Source organism: Carcharodon carcharias, chromosome 17, assembly GCF_017639515.1.
Source record: "Carcharodon carcharias isolate sCarCar2 chromosome 17, sCarCar2.pri, whole genome shotgun sequence".
NCBI lineage: Eukaryota > Metazoa > Chordata > Chondrichthyes > Lamniformes > Lamnidae > Carcharodon > Carcharodon carcharias.
The window spans coordinates 20357090-20370462 of record NC_054483.1 but is presented as its reverse complement, the minus strand read 5'-3'; the positions used below and the strand labels follow the sequence as shown (position 1 = coordinate 20370462).

General features: G+C 42.4%; 1 protein-coding gene across 8 annotated transcripts in view; it reads right to left on the bottom strand.

Moving 5' to 3' along the window:
- The window catches only part of LOC121289998 (probable JmjC domain-containing histone demethylation protein 2C), a 62682-nt gene that overhangs the window by 37641 nt on the left and 11668 nt on the right, over positions 1–13373 (bottom strand). For 7 of the 8 annotated variants that reach the window (XR_005945692.1, XR_005945690.1, XM_041210110.1 and 4 more), the window contains 5 exons: positions 13127–13255; positions 10326–10455; positions 6999–8293; positions 5452–5600; positions 1689–3481 (listed from right to left, as the gene is read on the bottom strand). Coding sequence is in view for 6 of the 8 variants with exons in the window: in XM_041210110.1 (XP_041066044.1) it covers positions 1689–3481; positions 5452–5600; positions 6999–8293; positions 10326–10455; positions 13127–13255 (3496 nt within the window). In the remaining 2 variants the exon portion in view is untranslated. The remainder of the gene's footprint in view (positions 1–1688; positions 3482–5451; positions 5601–6998; positions 8294–10325; positions 10456–13126; positions 13256–13373) is intronic. The other variant, XM_041210111.1, reaches the window with a different exon arrangement.

Below are 13373 nucleotides of genomic sequence, written 5' to 3'. Positions count from 1 at the left end.
GGCGGAAAGCAGCGCCTGACTAAGAAGGTCATTTGATGCTGATGCAACCTCCAGGACCGTGTCCAACCAGAGTTGGCAATGACATTACTTAAACGGAGAATGGCTGGAGAATTCAGAGGTACAGAGGGGTCGAGGTGTTCTTGTGCATGACGTACAATAAGTTAGTATGCAGGTACAGCAAGTAATTAAGAAGGCTAATGGAATGTTATCCTTTATTATGAAAGGAATTGAACATAAAAGTAAGGATGTTATGCTTTAGTGGCACAGGGTATTGGTGAGGCCACATCTTGAATACTGTGTGCAGTTTTGGTGACCTTATTTAAGCAAGGATTTAACTGCATTGGAGGCGGTTCAGAGGAAGTTTACTATATTGATACGTGGAATGAGTGGGTTGTCTTATGAGGAAAGGTTGGACAGACTGGGCTTGTTTCCACTGGAGTTAGAAGTGCGAGGGGTGACTTGACTGAAGAATACATGATCCTGAACGGTACTGACAAGGTGGATGTGGAAAGGATGTTTCCTCCCGTTGGTAAGTCCAGAACCAAAATTAGGGGCCGCCCTTTTAGGACAGAGATGAGGAGAATATTTTTCTCTCAGAGGGTTGTGTGACTTTGGAACTCTGCCTCAGAAGGTGGTGGAGGCAGGGTCATGAATAATTTTAAGGCCGAGGTATATAGATTCTCGTTAGGCAAGGGACTCAAAGGTGATCAGGGGTAGATGGGAATGTAGAATTTGAAGCACAAACAGATCAGCCAGGATCTTATTGAATGGCGGAGCAGGCTCAAGGGCCGAATGGCCTACTTGTGCTCCTATCTCATATGCTCATATATACTGGACTAGAAGAGAGTAACCAATCAACATTCCTGTTCTCTATCCAGCGACAACTGTAGTAAAGTAACTATCCTGCAAACACACACCAGTTCCTGAAGATACATGAAACTTTGATCCAACACAAATTAGACAAAGAGAGAGAGTGAAAAATAAACAGGAAAGACAATTTATTACATATTACACAAATCACTCAAAGCATCTGAATAAGTCCATTAAAAAAAACAAAGCCCTGGAGGTCTACATTTCAAGGGATGAACTGAAAAGAAGAGGGGTTGTATTAAACTTGTCTTGGACCTTTCTGAAACTACATTGAAATGTGGAGCACAATTCTAGTCTTCACATCATAAAAAGGATATGGCGAAAATGCAAAAAAGTTCTACTTTACAAGATCAAGAGGTTATACCTATCAGGAACAATTGAACCTGCTGGGGCTTTTGACTCCAGCAAAGAAATGACTGAGTGAATGACTAGATTTAGATCATCAACAACCATTTTGATCGGGTAAATTTGGAGAAGATAATTTTATTTGTCAAGACCAGAATGAGGGACCAAAATATCAGATCATGACTGCTAAAGCAAATAGGGAATATTGTGGTGTTGGACCTTTGCCCAGAGAGTGGTGAGAATGTGGAACTCTACCACTGAGAGGTGTTGAGGTGAAAAGAGGCATTTCAGGGGAAGCTAAACATGAGGGAGAATGGAAGAACAAGTTGGTGAGTCAGATAAAGTAGGGTTGAACGAGGTGCATGTGGACCACAAACACAGAAATGGACCAGTTGGCTGAATGGCTTGTTTTTTCAATGTAACTTGAAGTCATAAAAACAAAAAATTCTCAACACCATACCATTGCAACATACCATTCTGAACATGGCCACTTTCTTTGTCCAGTTTTCTGCTCAGAGTTCGATCTCCTCTCAGTTCTTCGTCCTCCTTGCTGCTGTTTCTCACCTTCTCCTCCAAGGCTTGACCTGACTTGTGCTGGTTTGCAAGCTTGCCTTCTCTCCTTGTCCTAAGCCAGTGTCTATTCTCTGCCAGGTCACTATACTCACTGTCACAGCTCATTTTGGCTGCTAGCCTCTTAATGCTTTCTTCCTTCTGATTTGAATTATTTAGCAAGGCAGCAGGTTCTATCTCTAGCCCTTTGGAAACGTTACGTCCTGAAAGTGTCTCATTTTCGTCGCCATGACTTTCTTGTTGCTTCCTCGTGTTGTCTTGTGCTGAGTGCCGGGTGAGCCACGCTTTCTTCAACTTTGTGTGGCAATTGTGCAGGTTGGACCGCAAAGATGGCCCAGCACTCGAAGTATTCTGACTGGACAGCTGCTTGATCAGAGAAACACTGGGTGGTAGTATTTCTGGTGAATTCGTGTCCTTTTTTACACTACTGGTCCTCATCTCCCCAGCAGAATGCAGACACTCATTGGAGAGTTTCTTGGAACAGGGAGTTTCTGTTCTGGATGCCTTGTACTTTTTGGGTGTGTAGTAATCCGTGGGACTGGTTACGTGACTAATTCTTTTGGTGTTTAAGGTATCATTTAAGGGAGACAAATTGGCTTTATAGCGTCCCAAACTTTGATTGCTTTGCGTGGGGGTGGGGGTGGGTGAGCTGGAGAGACATTGGTTATTAAAAGAAGTGCAGCCAGTGTTCGCCTCCTGATGTATGTTCCTGTTAACCTCAGTCATGGTGTACGTGCCTTTGTTTATCTTTGCACCTAATTCCATCTGTGGAACTAGTGTAATTTGTTTTGCAGAGGGTCGAGGGCAGGGTGTAGTGGGTATTTGATTACAAACATAAGTTTTGTTTGAAATACCAGAAAAGTCACTTGTTTGCTCAGGCTCCAGTCTTCCATGTTGGCAATTTCCATTGGAATCTATGTTCATATCATCTTTTGGAATTTTAGTTAATGTGGGAGCCTTCAACGTTGGCATTATCAATGAGTGCTGCCTGGGGTGATGTATCTCCACTGGTGCAGCAAGTAGAGGTAAAGCTTGGACTTTGGCCAGATCATATTTCTCTTCAAGGTAACCACAACTCAAGTCTTGAAAGGTCTCTTTACTGTCTAATGAATTCTGCTGAAGCATTGAAAGGGATGTTTTATATTGGACATCGTGATCTTTCATCTTCTGGGCAGTTTCTCTTGGCAGTCTACGTAAGGACGACTGTTGTAGAATGGTATCATCAACTGCTGAATACAAGGAAGTTGCTTCGAAATTTAAATCTCTTTGCACTCCATCATTGGCAAACAGTTGGTGTTGAGTGTTAAGTTCTACCTTGCTGGCAAAATTGGAAGTGTATTTCAACAACGTCAAGTCCAAAGCAGAAGTGGAGCACACTTTACTGTTCCAAGATGGCCTGGGATTTGGAGAGACTGAATGATGCTCTCCAGATTTGGTCTTCTGCTCATTCCTCTGGGCCAATGAGAGTGGCTTCATGTCTCTGGTCTCTGCCACCATAACTGAGTTGTCTCTCTTATCATTTCTCACTTCCATTGGGTCATGAGAACCAAGGTTCTGTTTGAACAGGTATTTGTTACACAGCTGGACCTCTGATACTGGCTGAATGTCAGCTTTTGAACCTGGAGTACTTTGGACTTTCAGACTATGTGGAAAGGGATGTAAAAAATCCCCACACAACTCGGTGCCATTTATATCTCTAGAAGAGAAATTACATCGTTACTTCACAGATGACAACTTTCTTACAGTGTTCAGTACTGTTTTACAACTTCTATAAGGTGTGGTCTCTGTGACATAAGCACATCATCAGCTTCACTCCGCTTTGCCCTGACTGTTATAAGTGTAGTACAGGGATCAAAGCTGTAATACCCCTTGACTAAGTGGTTAATTTCCCCACTAACCCATTGGAGGAGCTGCCACTTTTGACTCTTGTTATCATTCGGAAGCCAGTATACCTGACTCCATTTCTACCCCCAAGTCATTTTGCAAGAATATTTTGGTGTGGCAGTCTTTTTTTATTAATTCGTAGGATGTGGGCCACGCTGGCTAGGCCAGCATTTATTGCCCAAACCTAATTGCCCTTGCTTGAAGGGCATGTAAGAGTCAACTACGTTGCTCTGGATCTGGAGTCATATGTAGACCAGACCAGGTAAGGACAGCAGATTTCCTTCCCTAAAGAATATTAGTGAACCAGATAGATTTTTGCAACAATCGACAATTGTTATCATTATTGCCATCATTAGACTTCAAATTCCACAATCTGCTGGGGCGGGATTCAAACCTGGGTCCCCAGAGCATTACCCTGGGTCCCTGGATTACTAGTCCAGCGAAAATACCACTAATCCCTTTAAAGTCTTCTGCTTATTTTGATGCCTTTCACTGGACAGCAGATCACTAAAGGCTAATCCAGGATAGAATTCAAACCCTGAATACAAAGCAGATTTCCCCTCTCCCTGACAACCTCAGATAGCTACCTATCCGTGGGTCCTATATTCTCTGGAGTTTAGAAGAATGAAAGGTGATGTCATTGAAAAGTAAATAATTCTTAGAGTCTTGACAGGCTAGATAATGGAGAGTATAGAACTAATGGTAAGAGTCTGAGAATGAGGGTTCAATCATTTAGGACTAAGATGACAAGGAATTTCTAACCACTTAAACTTTTTCAGATGGCAGCTTTTGCTAATAGTGCTGTAATTCCCATTTACACCCCCTCCAGACCTATCTCTTGTTTTTTTTTTGACTTATCCCATCACCATCTTCTTTTGCCTTGCACCAAAATCCCTTGTCATTCAAGCTGCCGTGTCTTCCACTCTATAACAGACCTTTCCTTTTGTTCTTTCCTCCCCCTTCTCCTTTCCCTGCTTTTTTACTTGTTTAAAATCTGTTATCTCTCTAACCTGGTTCTGATGAAAGGTCATAGAGCTGAAACATTAATTTCAGACACTGCCTGATTTGCTGACCAAATCTAGCATATTGTTTTTATGGGGTTTTTTTTGGTGGAGGGCAGTTTCAAGAGGGAGTTGAGATCAGAAGATACAGCTGAGTGAATGCCTTTGATTTTCTACATAGGTCCATGAGTTCTGCCATTTACAGCCCAAATGAGGATGAGCAGTGTGGAGCCAAGAGGGACCCAGTTTGGTGGCTTGTGAAGAAATGCTTGTACAGCCTTGAAATAACAGACTGCTTCAGCCAAGGAAAAGAAGCAACAGCACAGCTTGAGGTATACTGACAAACAAACCAGCCAGCATACAGACGGTTAGTTGCCATGCTGATTCAGCCTGAGAACCTTCAAATAAGGCTTGAGGAAGTGGACGCTACAACAGAGTGAATAATGGCAGACAGAGGATGATAGATGCATTAGAGGGGAAAAAAACACCATGTAGACCAAGTCCAATGAGGTATTGAGGATAATTTTGACTTCAAATGATAAAATCTGCAATATCAGCTCAGACTTATTTAACAGCTTTCCCAATTGAAGTCAACAGAAACAAGGTTCAGCATATGTGTTTAACAGGCTGATCAACCAATACATTGAACAAATAAATCAATGAAGACCCTAAGCATCATCCAAAGTCATAATTGAGTCTAAATATATGTAATGAAAAAGGAAGCTTGTGAAATAGATCAACTGGTCTGAACCAAGTTCCCTGAAACAAAAATTTTACTTACTCTCGGTAAAAATAAGTGGAACGTGCTTTTGAACTCGAAGCTGCCAAGAGCTCCTTACTGTTTGATTTGCTGGCAAACTGTCCACCAGCTGGTTGATTGTCAGCAATTTGATTCTGGTATTGATGGAAGTACCATGGGTTCAGAAGGCCCTGTTCAACAGATCACAGGCAAGCATGTCATCATTCATTTCCACTAAGTTTTGCAATGTAATGAATCAATCCATCAGTCAGTAGCAGAATCAAAGTGCCTCATGGAACTTTTTTCAGCTTTTACTGAAGCACTTGATCTCATGTCAGCATGAGTGTCTTACACAACATAAAATCACACAATGTACAGTCCATTCAACCCACTATTCTATGCTGGTATTCATGCTCCACTTGAGCCTCCTTCATCCTTCCTCATCCAACTCCCAGGATTGGAGTTGCCCTCATTTATTCATCCAGCTTCCACTTCTATGCATTGATACTATTCAGCTCAACAGCTCCATGCGGCAGCTCCATATTTTAACCATTCTCTGGATGAAGATATTCCTCCTGAATTCCCTGTTGGATTTATGACCTTTAATTTTGGACTCCCCTAAAGTAAAAATACTCAGTCTACTCTGTCAAAAATTTCTCTAATTCGACAAGACCACTACAGTATAAGGTCACACCCCCCCCACCCCCACCCCCCAGCTTCCTCTTTTCTCTGCCCTGACAGATATAACGGCACAGTGACAATGCAGTGACAAGTAACAATGTTTCATCTGAAGCCAGAGCAGCTTGTTTTTTCCACTGGTTTTCACTCCATGATCATGTATGCAAGCATCTCTGGATAATGACCAGGAATGTGCTTTGACTAATTTCTCCCTTTCTAGCTTAGACTAATTACATTATGGCCGAATATGTTTGCAGCACAGTCAGTGAATTTAGCATAGGCTGCACATGGAAACTTGACCAGATAATTCATTCAACTGAAGCCCCGAGGCATCTGAGCTGGAAATGAGAGTGCCCGCAGGATTATTTGCAGAAAAGGCCAGTTCTTGTATGTCCCAGCCAACATATATCCCTCAAACAACATGATTGAAAACACATTATCCAGTTATTTATTTCACTGCTGCATATGGGATCGTGCTGTACATACATTGGCTACCAAGTTTTCTCACATTACATAAGTGACTGCACTTCAACAAATACTTCATTGGTTATGATCTATTGTGTTCATGGATAGTGCAACAGAAAGGAGGCTTCATTCCTTAATGTTGAGAGAATAGAGTATTGGGAATGTCATATGATTACCATTACCAAGTACACAGCCCCTTTAGACTTTGCTCCTGCATTCTAAAATCTGGTTACAAATGATTCTACCCACTAGTGCTCTCTTTGTGACATTGTTTTGCCTCCCTCTACTACCTGTTATTGCCTTCTTCCCTCCTCGTTTTCATTGTCACGTTGAGTTCCACCACAAATCTGATTTTGTCCGTCAGATCCTGACTAATTCTGTGCATTTCCAACATTTTGTTTCTTTTCCCCCAAATATATAAAAGTTGGCAGAGTACAAATACTAACCATATTGATGGTGCTTTGCTCATTCACATAACCCTGATGAGGGACTGGCAACCTTGGCTCTGAGTGGATGTCCATGTTCACATTTTGCCACATCATGGGATAGGGATTGAGCTGCCCATATGCTGTGGTTAGTTGGGCCTGGCTAGAGGCCTGGAGATGCTTTGGATGATAACAACTGTAAGCAGAAAGCTGAGGTCCAAGACTGCTGCTGTATGTGGAGTCCAACTGAGGTTTTATGGTAAACACGGAGGAGAGAGATGATGGATTTCCACTGGGTAGGTTGGTGCTTAAGTGTGGAAAATTTGTATTTAAATGTGAATAGCTGCTCGCTCCCATGCCTGTGCTCACATGCGAAGCAAGCATAGGGCTACAAACTGCACTAGATACAGCTGAAGAGTAAAGTGGATGCCATGTGCCCTCCAATGCTCTGGATGCATTGTATGATGACAATGGATCATTCTTGTTCAACAATAATGTCTTCTCTGATTTATCAGCTGTGTTGGCTTCAGGTAAAGGGAGTTGCAAGTTCTGCTGGGAACTCAGTCTCAACTGCAGACTGTCAATGGAAGTTGTAGAAACTTTACAAAGTGCATCTCTGGCATTCCCCTCTTCTTGGCCAGGTGATTTATTGCAACCTGAGTGACTGAGTAAACTCAACAATCCTTTTGATTCAACATTTGAACAGTGCAACACTTGACCTGCAAATGAAGATTGCAAAGGGCCTTTCATGATGTCCATTTTTTGATCATCTTGCCCAATGATTAATCTATGACTATCTCTCCAGTTCTCATTCTTTGGATTATACATGGGCAATGTCACTGGTGACTTTTCAATGTCTTCCAGGTGGTTCCGAAATGTCAAGGAGTTTTTATGAATGGACATGTTGTCATCACCTATCCAAGAAGATTGCACCAATCTCTTTTCACTTCTGCAACAATTTGGCTTCAATTCCACTAGGCCATCATTTTTCTTCTTTCCTGCAAACTCTTGGGATAACGATGCCATATTTTCCACAAATTGTTCTTCTTGTGGAGAAGTTTTAGACTGGTTTCTGTCATCACATACTACCTGTCCCATCTCCTCCATTTGTTTGTGGAGTTCATGTCGAGGCAATGGTGTTTCCTTTCTATCCAGTTGCTTGGTGTCCAGCGGAACTTGCATGTTGCCATTTTCTAGTCTTGCATCAGAGTTATGGCATGTTCTTGGCAGCTTTGCTAAGTTGATATCACTTCCCTCATTGTGGTTCAACTTCCTCTTGTGATTTTTCATCTCTGCTTCTTCAGAAGATATATTGCCTGGGAAAAGGAAAGTGAGTATTAAAACACGCAGTATCTTTACAGCTGTTCAAACACTTGGCACTCAACTGCCTCTATATCTTAAAAGCAAAATACCGCAGATGCTGGGAATCTGAAACAAAAACACAAAATGCTGGAATAATTCAGCAGGACTAGCAGCATCTGTGGAGAGAGAAACAGAGTTGATGTTTCAAGTCCGTATGACCCTTCTTCAGCTCTGAAGAAGGGTCATTCAGACTCGAAATGTCAACTCTGTTTCTCCCTTCACAGACGCTGTGAGACCTGCTGAGTTTTTCTAGCATTTTCTGTTTTTACCTCTGCACCTTGGCAGGTAAATGAATTGTGCGATCGTCCCAGCCAGGATTCCATGCTTCATCGAAGCAATTTTGGCTTAGCCAACTTCAGGCACATTCCTGATTTTTATTTTTCAACCATTAGCGACCATGTCTTCAGCTCTAAACTCTGAATGCCCTCGCTCAGTCATGATTTTATTGAATGGCAGGGCTTGAGGGGCTGAATAGCCTATTCCTGCTCCTGTTTCTTATGTTCTTATGTCACCCCCTCCACCTTTTTCTGCTCCTTTTAAGATGATCCTTGAAATGTATCTCTTGGACCAAGCTTTTGTAATATCTCTTTCTGTGGCATAGTGTCAAATTTTGACAGACAATTGTTATTGTGAATCACCTTGGTTTTACTGTCTGGAATGCAATGCCTCAAATTAAAAGTTCTCATTCTTGGTGTTCAAATCCCTCCACAGCCTTGGCCTTTCATGTCTCAATAACCTTCTCCAGCTTTACAACTCTGAGTTCTCTGCACACCTCCAATTCTGGCCACTTGTGCATCTGCAATTTTCATCACGCCACCATTGGAAGCTAACTATACCTTCAGTTGCTTAGGCCCAAGCTCTGGAATTCCCTCCTTATACCTCTCTGCCTCTCTACTTTTCTTTCCTCTTTAAGGACATGCCTTAAAACCTACCTCTTTGACCAAGCTTTTGGTCATCTGCCCTAATATCTCCTTATATGGCTCGGTGTCAAATTTCATTTGATGACAATCCGCAGTGTGCCTGGGTCATTTTATTGTGACAATACATAAATGCAACTTGTTGATAAGATAACATGTTATTTATTCACAATGGCTCCTACGTTGTTGGCGAACTGGAGAAGGTGGCAGGAAGCAGCATTTTCTCTCCTTAGATTCACGTTCTGGAATTTGACCCATTATCTTTGGGAATCAAATATTTACAAAGCACTTGCCCTCAGGATATTGAATTTGTGAGGTACCTTAATTGAATTGTTTGGACATGGCCTGCGGAAGCAATGGGCTTGAAGTCTCATATCTTTTGTTTTTGCAATTCTTCTGAACAGTCTTTGCAGGCACTTCAAAACGTCAATTCTCAAATGGGTCAACGTCTCCAGACAGTTCTCAATAATGGAAACTCAAATAAATTTCCTTTTCTCCATTCACGTATGGAGCATTTGCATCAAATGCACTGTCAAGATGACACACAGTATTCCATTGTTGTAGCTTTCACCAGCATGCTTCCTTATCTTCAGTAGACATCCACTATCAAGTTCACCACTAGTGCACTTTATATCTAACCGTTGCCCCATGTGCCACCCCCCGGCTCATGCGGACCATATATCAGTTTCAGAGTAAATCTCCCTCAACTCAGGTTTAATGCGTCTCAGTTTCAAATCTCAAAGGTGCAACAGTGGGAGATCTTTTCCATATCTCATAACAGCCACTCTGTGGCATAGGAGGGAGATTGCCAATTGAGTGCAGAGTTACTTTAATTTGGCAACTGTGCTCCATGTCCAACAAGAGCTGGATTGACATTGCCCAAATGAGCAACATCTTTAATATTTGGAGCTATGGGCTACATTTAGAGTCTTTGGATTTTAGATAGGTAGAGGGCAGGCATTAATCCAATGTACCATCCTGTCTCCTTGGGCTCTTTCACTTGTTCATTAAAAATCTAAGCGACTGCAAAATTTTTTTTTTGGCAAAGATGTCAATTCTCTTGTCATACCCTCTCTGCTGTGCTTTGCTGAATCCTCACAGGCAAGGGAGCCTTTTCTGTTCTTTGGAGCGCTGTATTGGTCCTGTGCTCGCCTTGGAAATGTGGACTGACAGTTCATGGGCAGACTTGTGAATTGTCTCTGAAAATACAGAACATAGAATCATAGAATGATACTGCAAGGAAGAGACCATTTGACACATCATGCCTGTGCTGGCTCTTAGGTAGAATTTTGCAACTAATCCTCTGCTCTTTCCCCATAATTTCCCCTTCAAGTATATTTTCAGTTGCCTTCTGGAAGTTGTGACTTATCCTGCCTTCACCAACGTCCAGGCAGTGCATTCCAGATTACTTTAACTCACTGTGTAAAAAATATTCCATGTGATGTCTCCTATGGTTCTTTTGCCAATTGCCTTGTGTTTTCTGTTTACTGACCTTTATGCGATTGGAAACAGTTTCTCCAACTGACTCGATCAAAACCATTCATGGTTTTGAACACATCTATGACATCTCCTCCTTATCAACACTGTTCCAGGGAGAACAACCCCAGTTAGAATAATCTGAGTGGCTGCTTACACAGACTCGAAGGGGCACAGGAAAAGGTCCTTATTTCCCCAATCTCACCCATATGTGGTTTTTCATATTTTACTGGATTTCCATGAGAAACTTGCGATTCACAAGTCTATGCAATTTCCAATCGCCATGGAAATGGCTGCTGAGGTAATCATGTACTCCAGGAATTCAGGCCACTATTATGTTTAGGCTCAGTTTCTGCAGCAACAAGAACATGGTGAAAGGCCAAGGAATGAAGACCAAAGAGAGAAAAACAGCAGAATGAGGAAAAGAAATAGAAGCCACATTACAGAAAGATTGAAGAGAGAAGCAAGGGAACTGTGTAGTAATGGAAGAGGAAACATTAAATTTGACACTGAGCCACATAAGGATATATTTGTCAGGTAACGTTGACAGGAATTGCTGACAGTGCTATAATGTGGCACTTACTCAGCAATAACATGCTCACTGACGCATTGTTTGGGTTCCACCAGGGCCATTCAGCTTCTGACCTTATTACAGCCTTGATCCAAACATGGACAAAAGAGCTGAACTCAAGAAGTGAGGTGAGAGTAACTGCCCTTGATATCAAGGCAGCATTTCATCATGTGTGGCATCAGGGAGCCCTAGTAAAACTGGAGTCAATGGGAGTCAATGGGGGAAAGCCCTCCACTGGTTGTAGTCATACCGAGCACAAAGGAAGATGGTTGTGTTTATTGGAGGTCTATCATCTAAGTACCAGCCATATAAATACTGTGGCTACCAGAGCAGGTCAGAGGCTGGGAATTCTACAGAGAGTAACTAACCTTCTGATTCCCCCCAAAGACTGTCCACCAATAACAAGGCACAAGTTAGGAGTGTGATGGAAGACTCTCCACTTGTCTGGAAGAGTGCAGCTCCATCAACACTCAAGAAGCTCAACACCATCCAGGACAAAGCAGCCCACTTGATTGGCACCCCACCCATCACCTTCAACATTCACTCCCTCCACCACCAACTCACAATGGTAGCAGTGACTGCACGATGCACTGCAGGAACTCACCAAGGCTTCCTTGACAGCACCTTCCAAAGCCACAACCTCTACTATCTTGAGGGGCAAGGGTAGAAGATGCATGGGAACACCACTGCCTGCAAGTTCCCCTCCAAGCCACATACCCTCCTGACTTATAATTATATTGTTTTTCCTTCACTGTCACTGGGTCATAATCCTGGAGATTATGGCACTGTGGATGTACCTACACACATGGACTGCAGTGGTTCAAGAAGGCAGCTCACCACCACCTTCTCAAGGGCAATTAGGGAAGGGCAATAAATGCTGGCCTAGCCAGCGATGCTCACATCCTGGGAAAGAATTTTTAAAAAACTTGGTCCAAGAAGTAGGATTTTAGGAACAGCTTCAAGGAAGACAGAGAAGTAGAGAGGTTAAGAGATTTAGGAACAGAATTCCCGAGCTTAGGTCCATGCAACTTAAGACATGGCTGACAATGGAGGAGCGAGAGGCCAGAATTGGAGCTGTGCAAGTATCTTGGGAGAGTTGTAAAGTTGGAGCAGGTTAGATAGATGGGGGTGGACAAGGTCATGGAAGTCTGAAAACCTACACATGCAAACAATTTGATTCTTTCATCACTTCTTCCAATTGCAATCAGGTCTAAGTATACTAAGAACTACTGCTCACCAGATCCCATTTGTTAACTGAAAGTGACTGCACTCCAAAGTCACTGATTTGATGTCAAGTCTTTCCATGTATTTGAAATACAGTAAGATATTAGATAAATAAGTTTTTTTTCATTATTCCAACTTCCTTAACCTTTCTTTCTGGGTTGAATGATCATTTCCGAATAATCTATTTCCTCTATTTGGTAAATTAAACTGCATGCAGTGCCTTGGGTACAATCTAATCCCTGTTTATTTGCAGCACCAAGATGACTTTTCCCACCTCTGACTCTGTCCTGCCACTAATCAGCCCAGAATCTTAATTCTCTTTTGTTAACTGATGCCCTGAACTGGGCTGGTGGTTTTATATCTAGATCCACACACCTTGATCCTGATCTACACATTGCTCTACTCTCATATATACACATATACATGTTGTACCTGGAACCCGTTGGCTTGCCAACCAGAAAATTCTGAACCTGATTGCATTGCTTGCTAGTCCCTATGCCTGGGGATTCATAACTTTTGTTTGGAAAAATTCACTTGGAAAGTAAGATCCAAGAGTACTGAGTAACCAGAAACTAAGTAAAGAGTAACCAGATACTCACATGGCTGTTGTCTGGGCTGCCTTGATGAGATGGTGTTCTGAAGCTGCTTCCTTCACACTGAGATGGGCCCTCATCTCCACGGACAGACACGCGGATCAGAGCGGGTTCCACACTGTGAGCATCGAGAATCTGAACACAAGAACACCAAGCTCTCCACTAAATTACCAAGTACTCACAGCACAGAGACAGGCCACTCAGTGCTATTGTCCATGTTTGTATTCCATACCAGCCTCCTCCCATCTTTTTT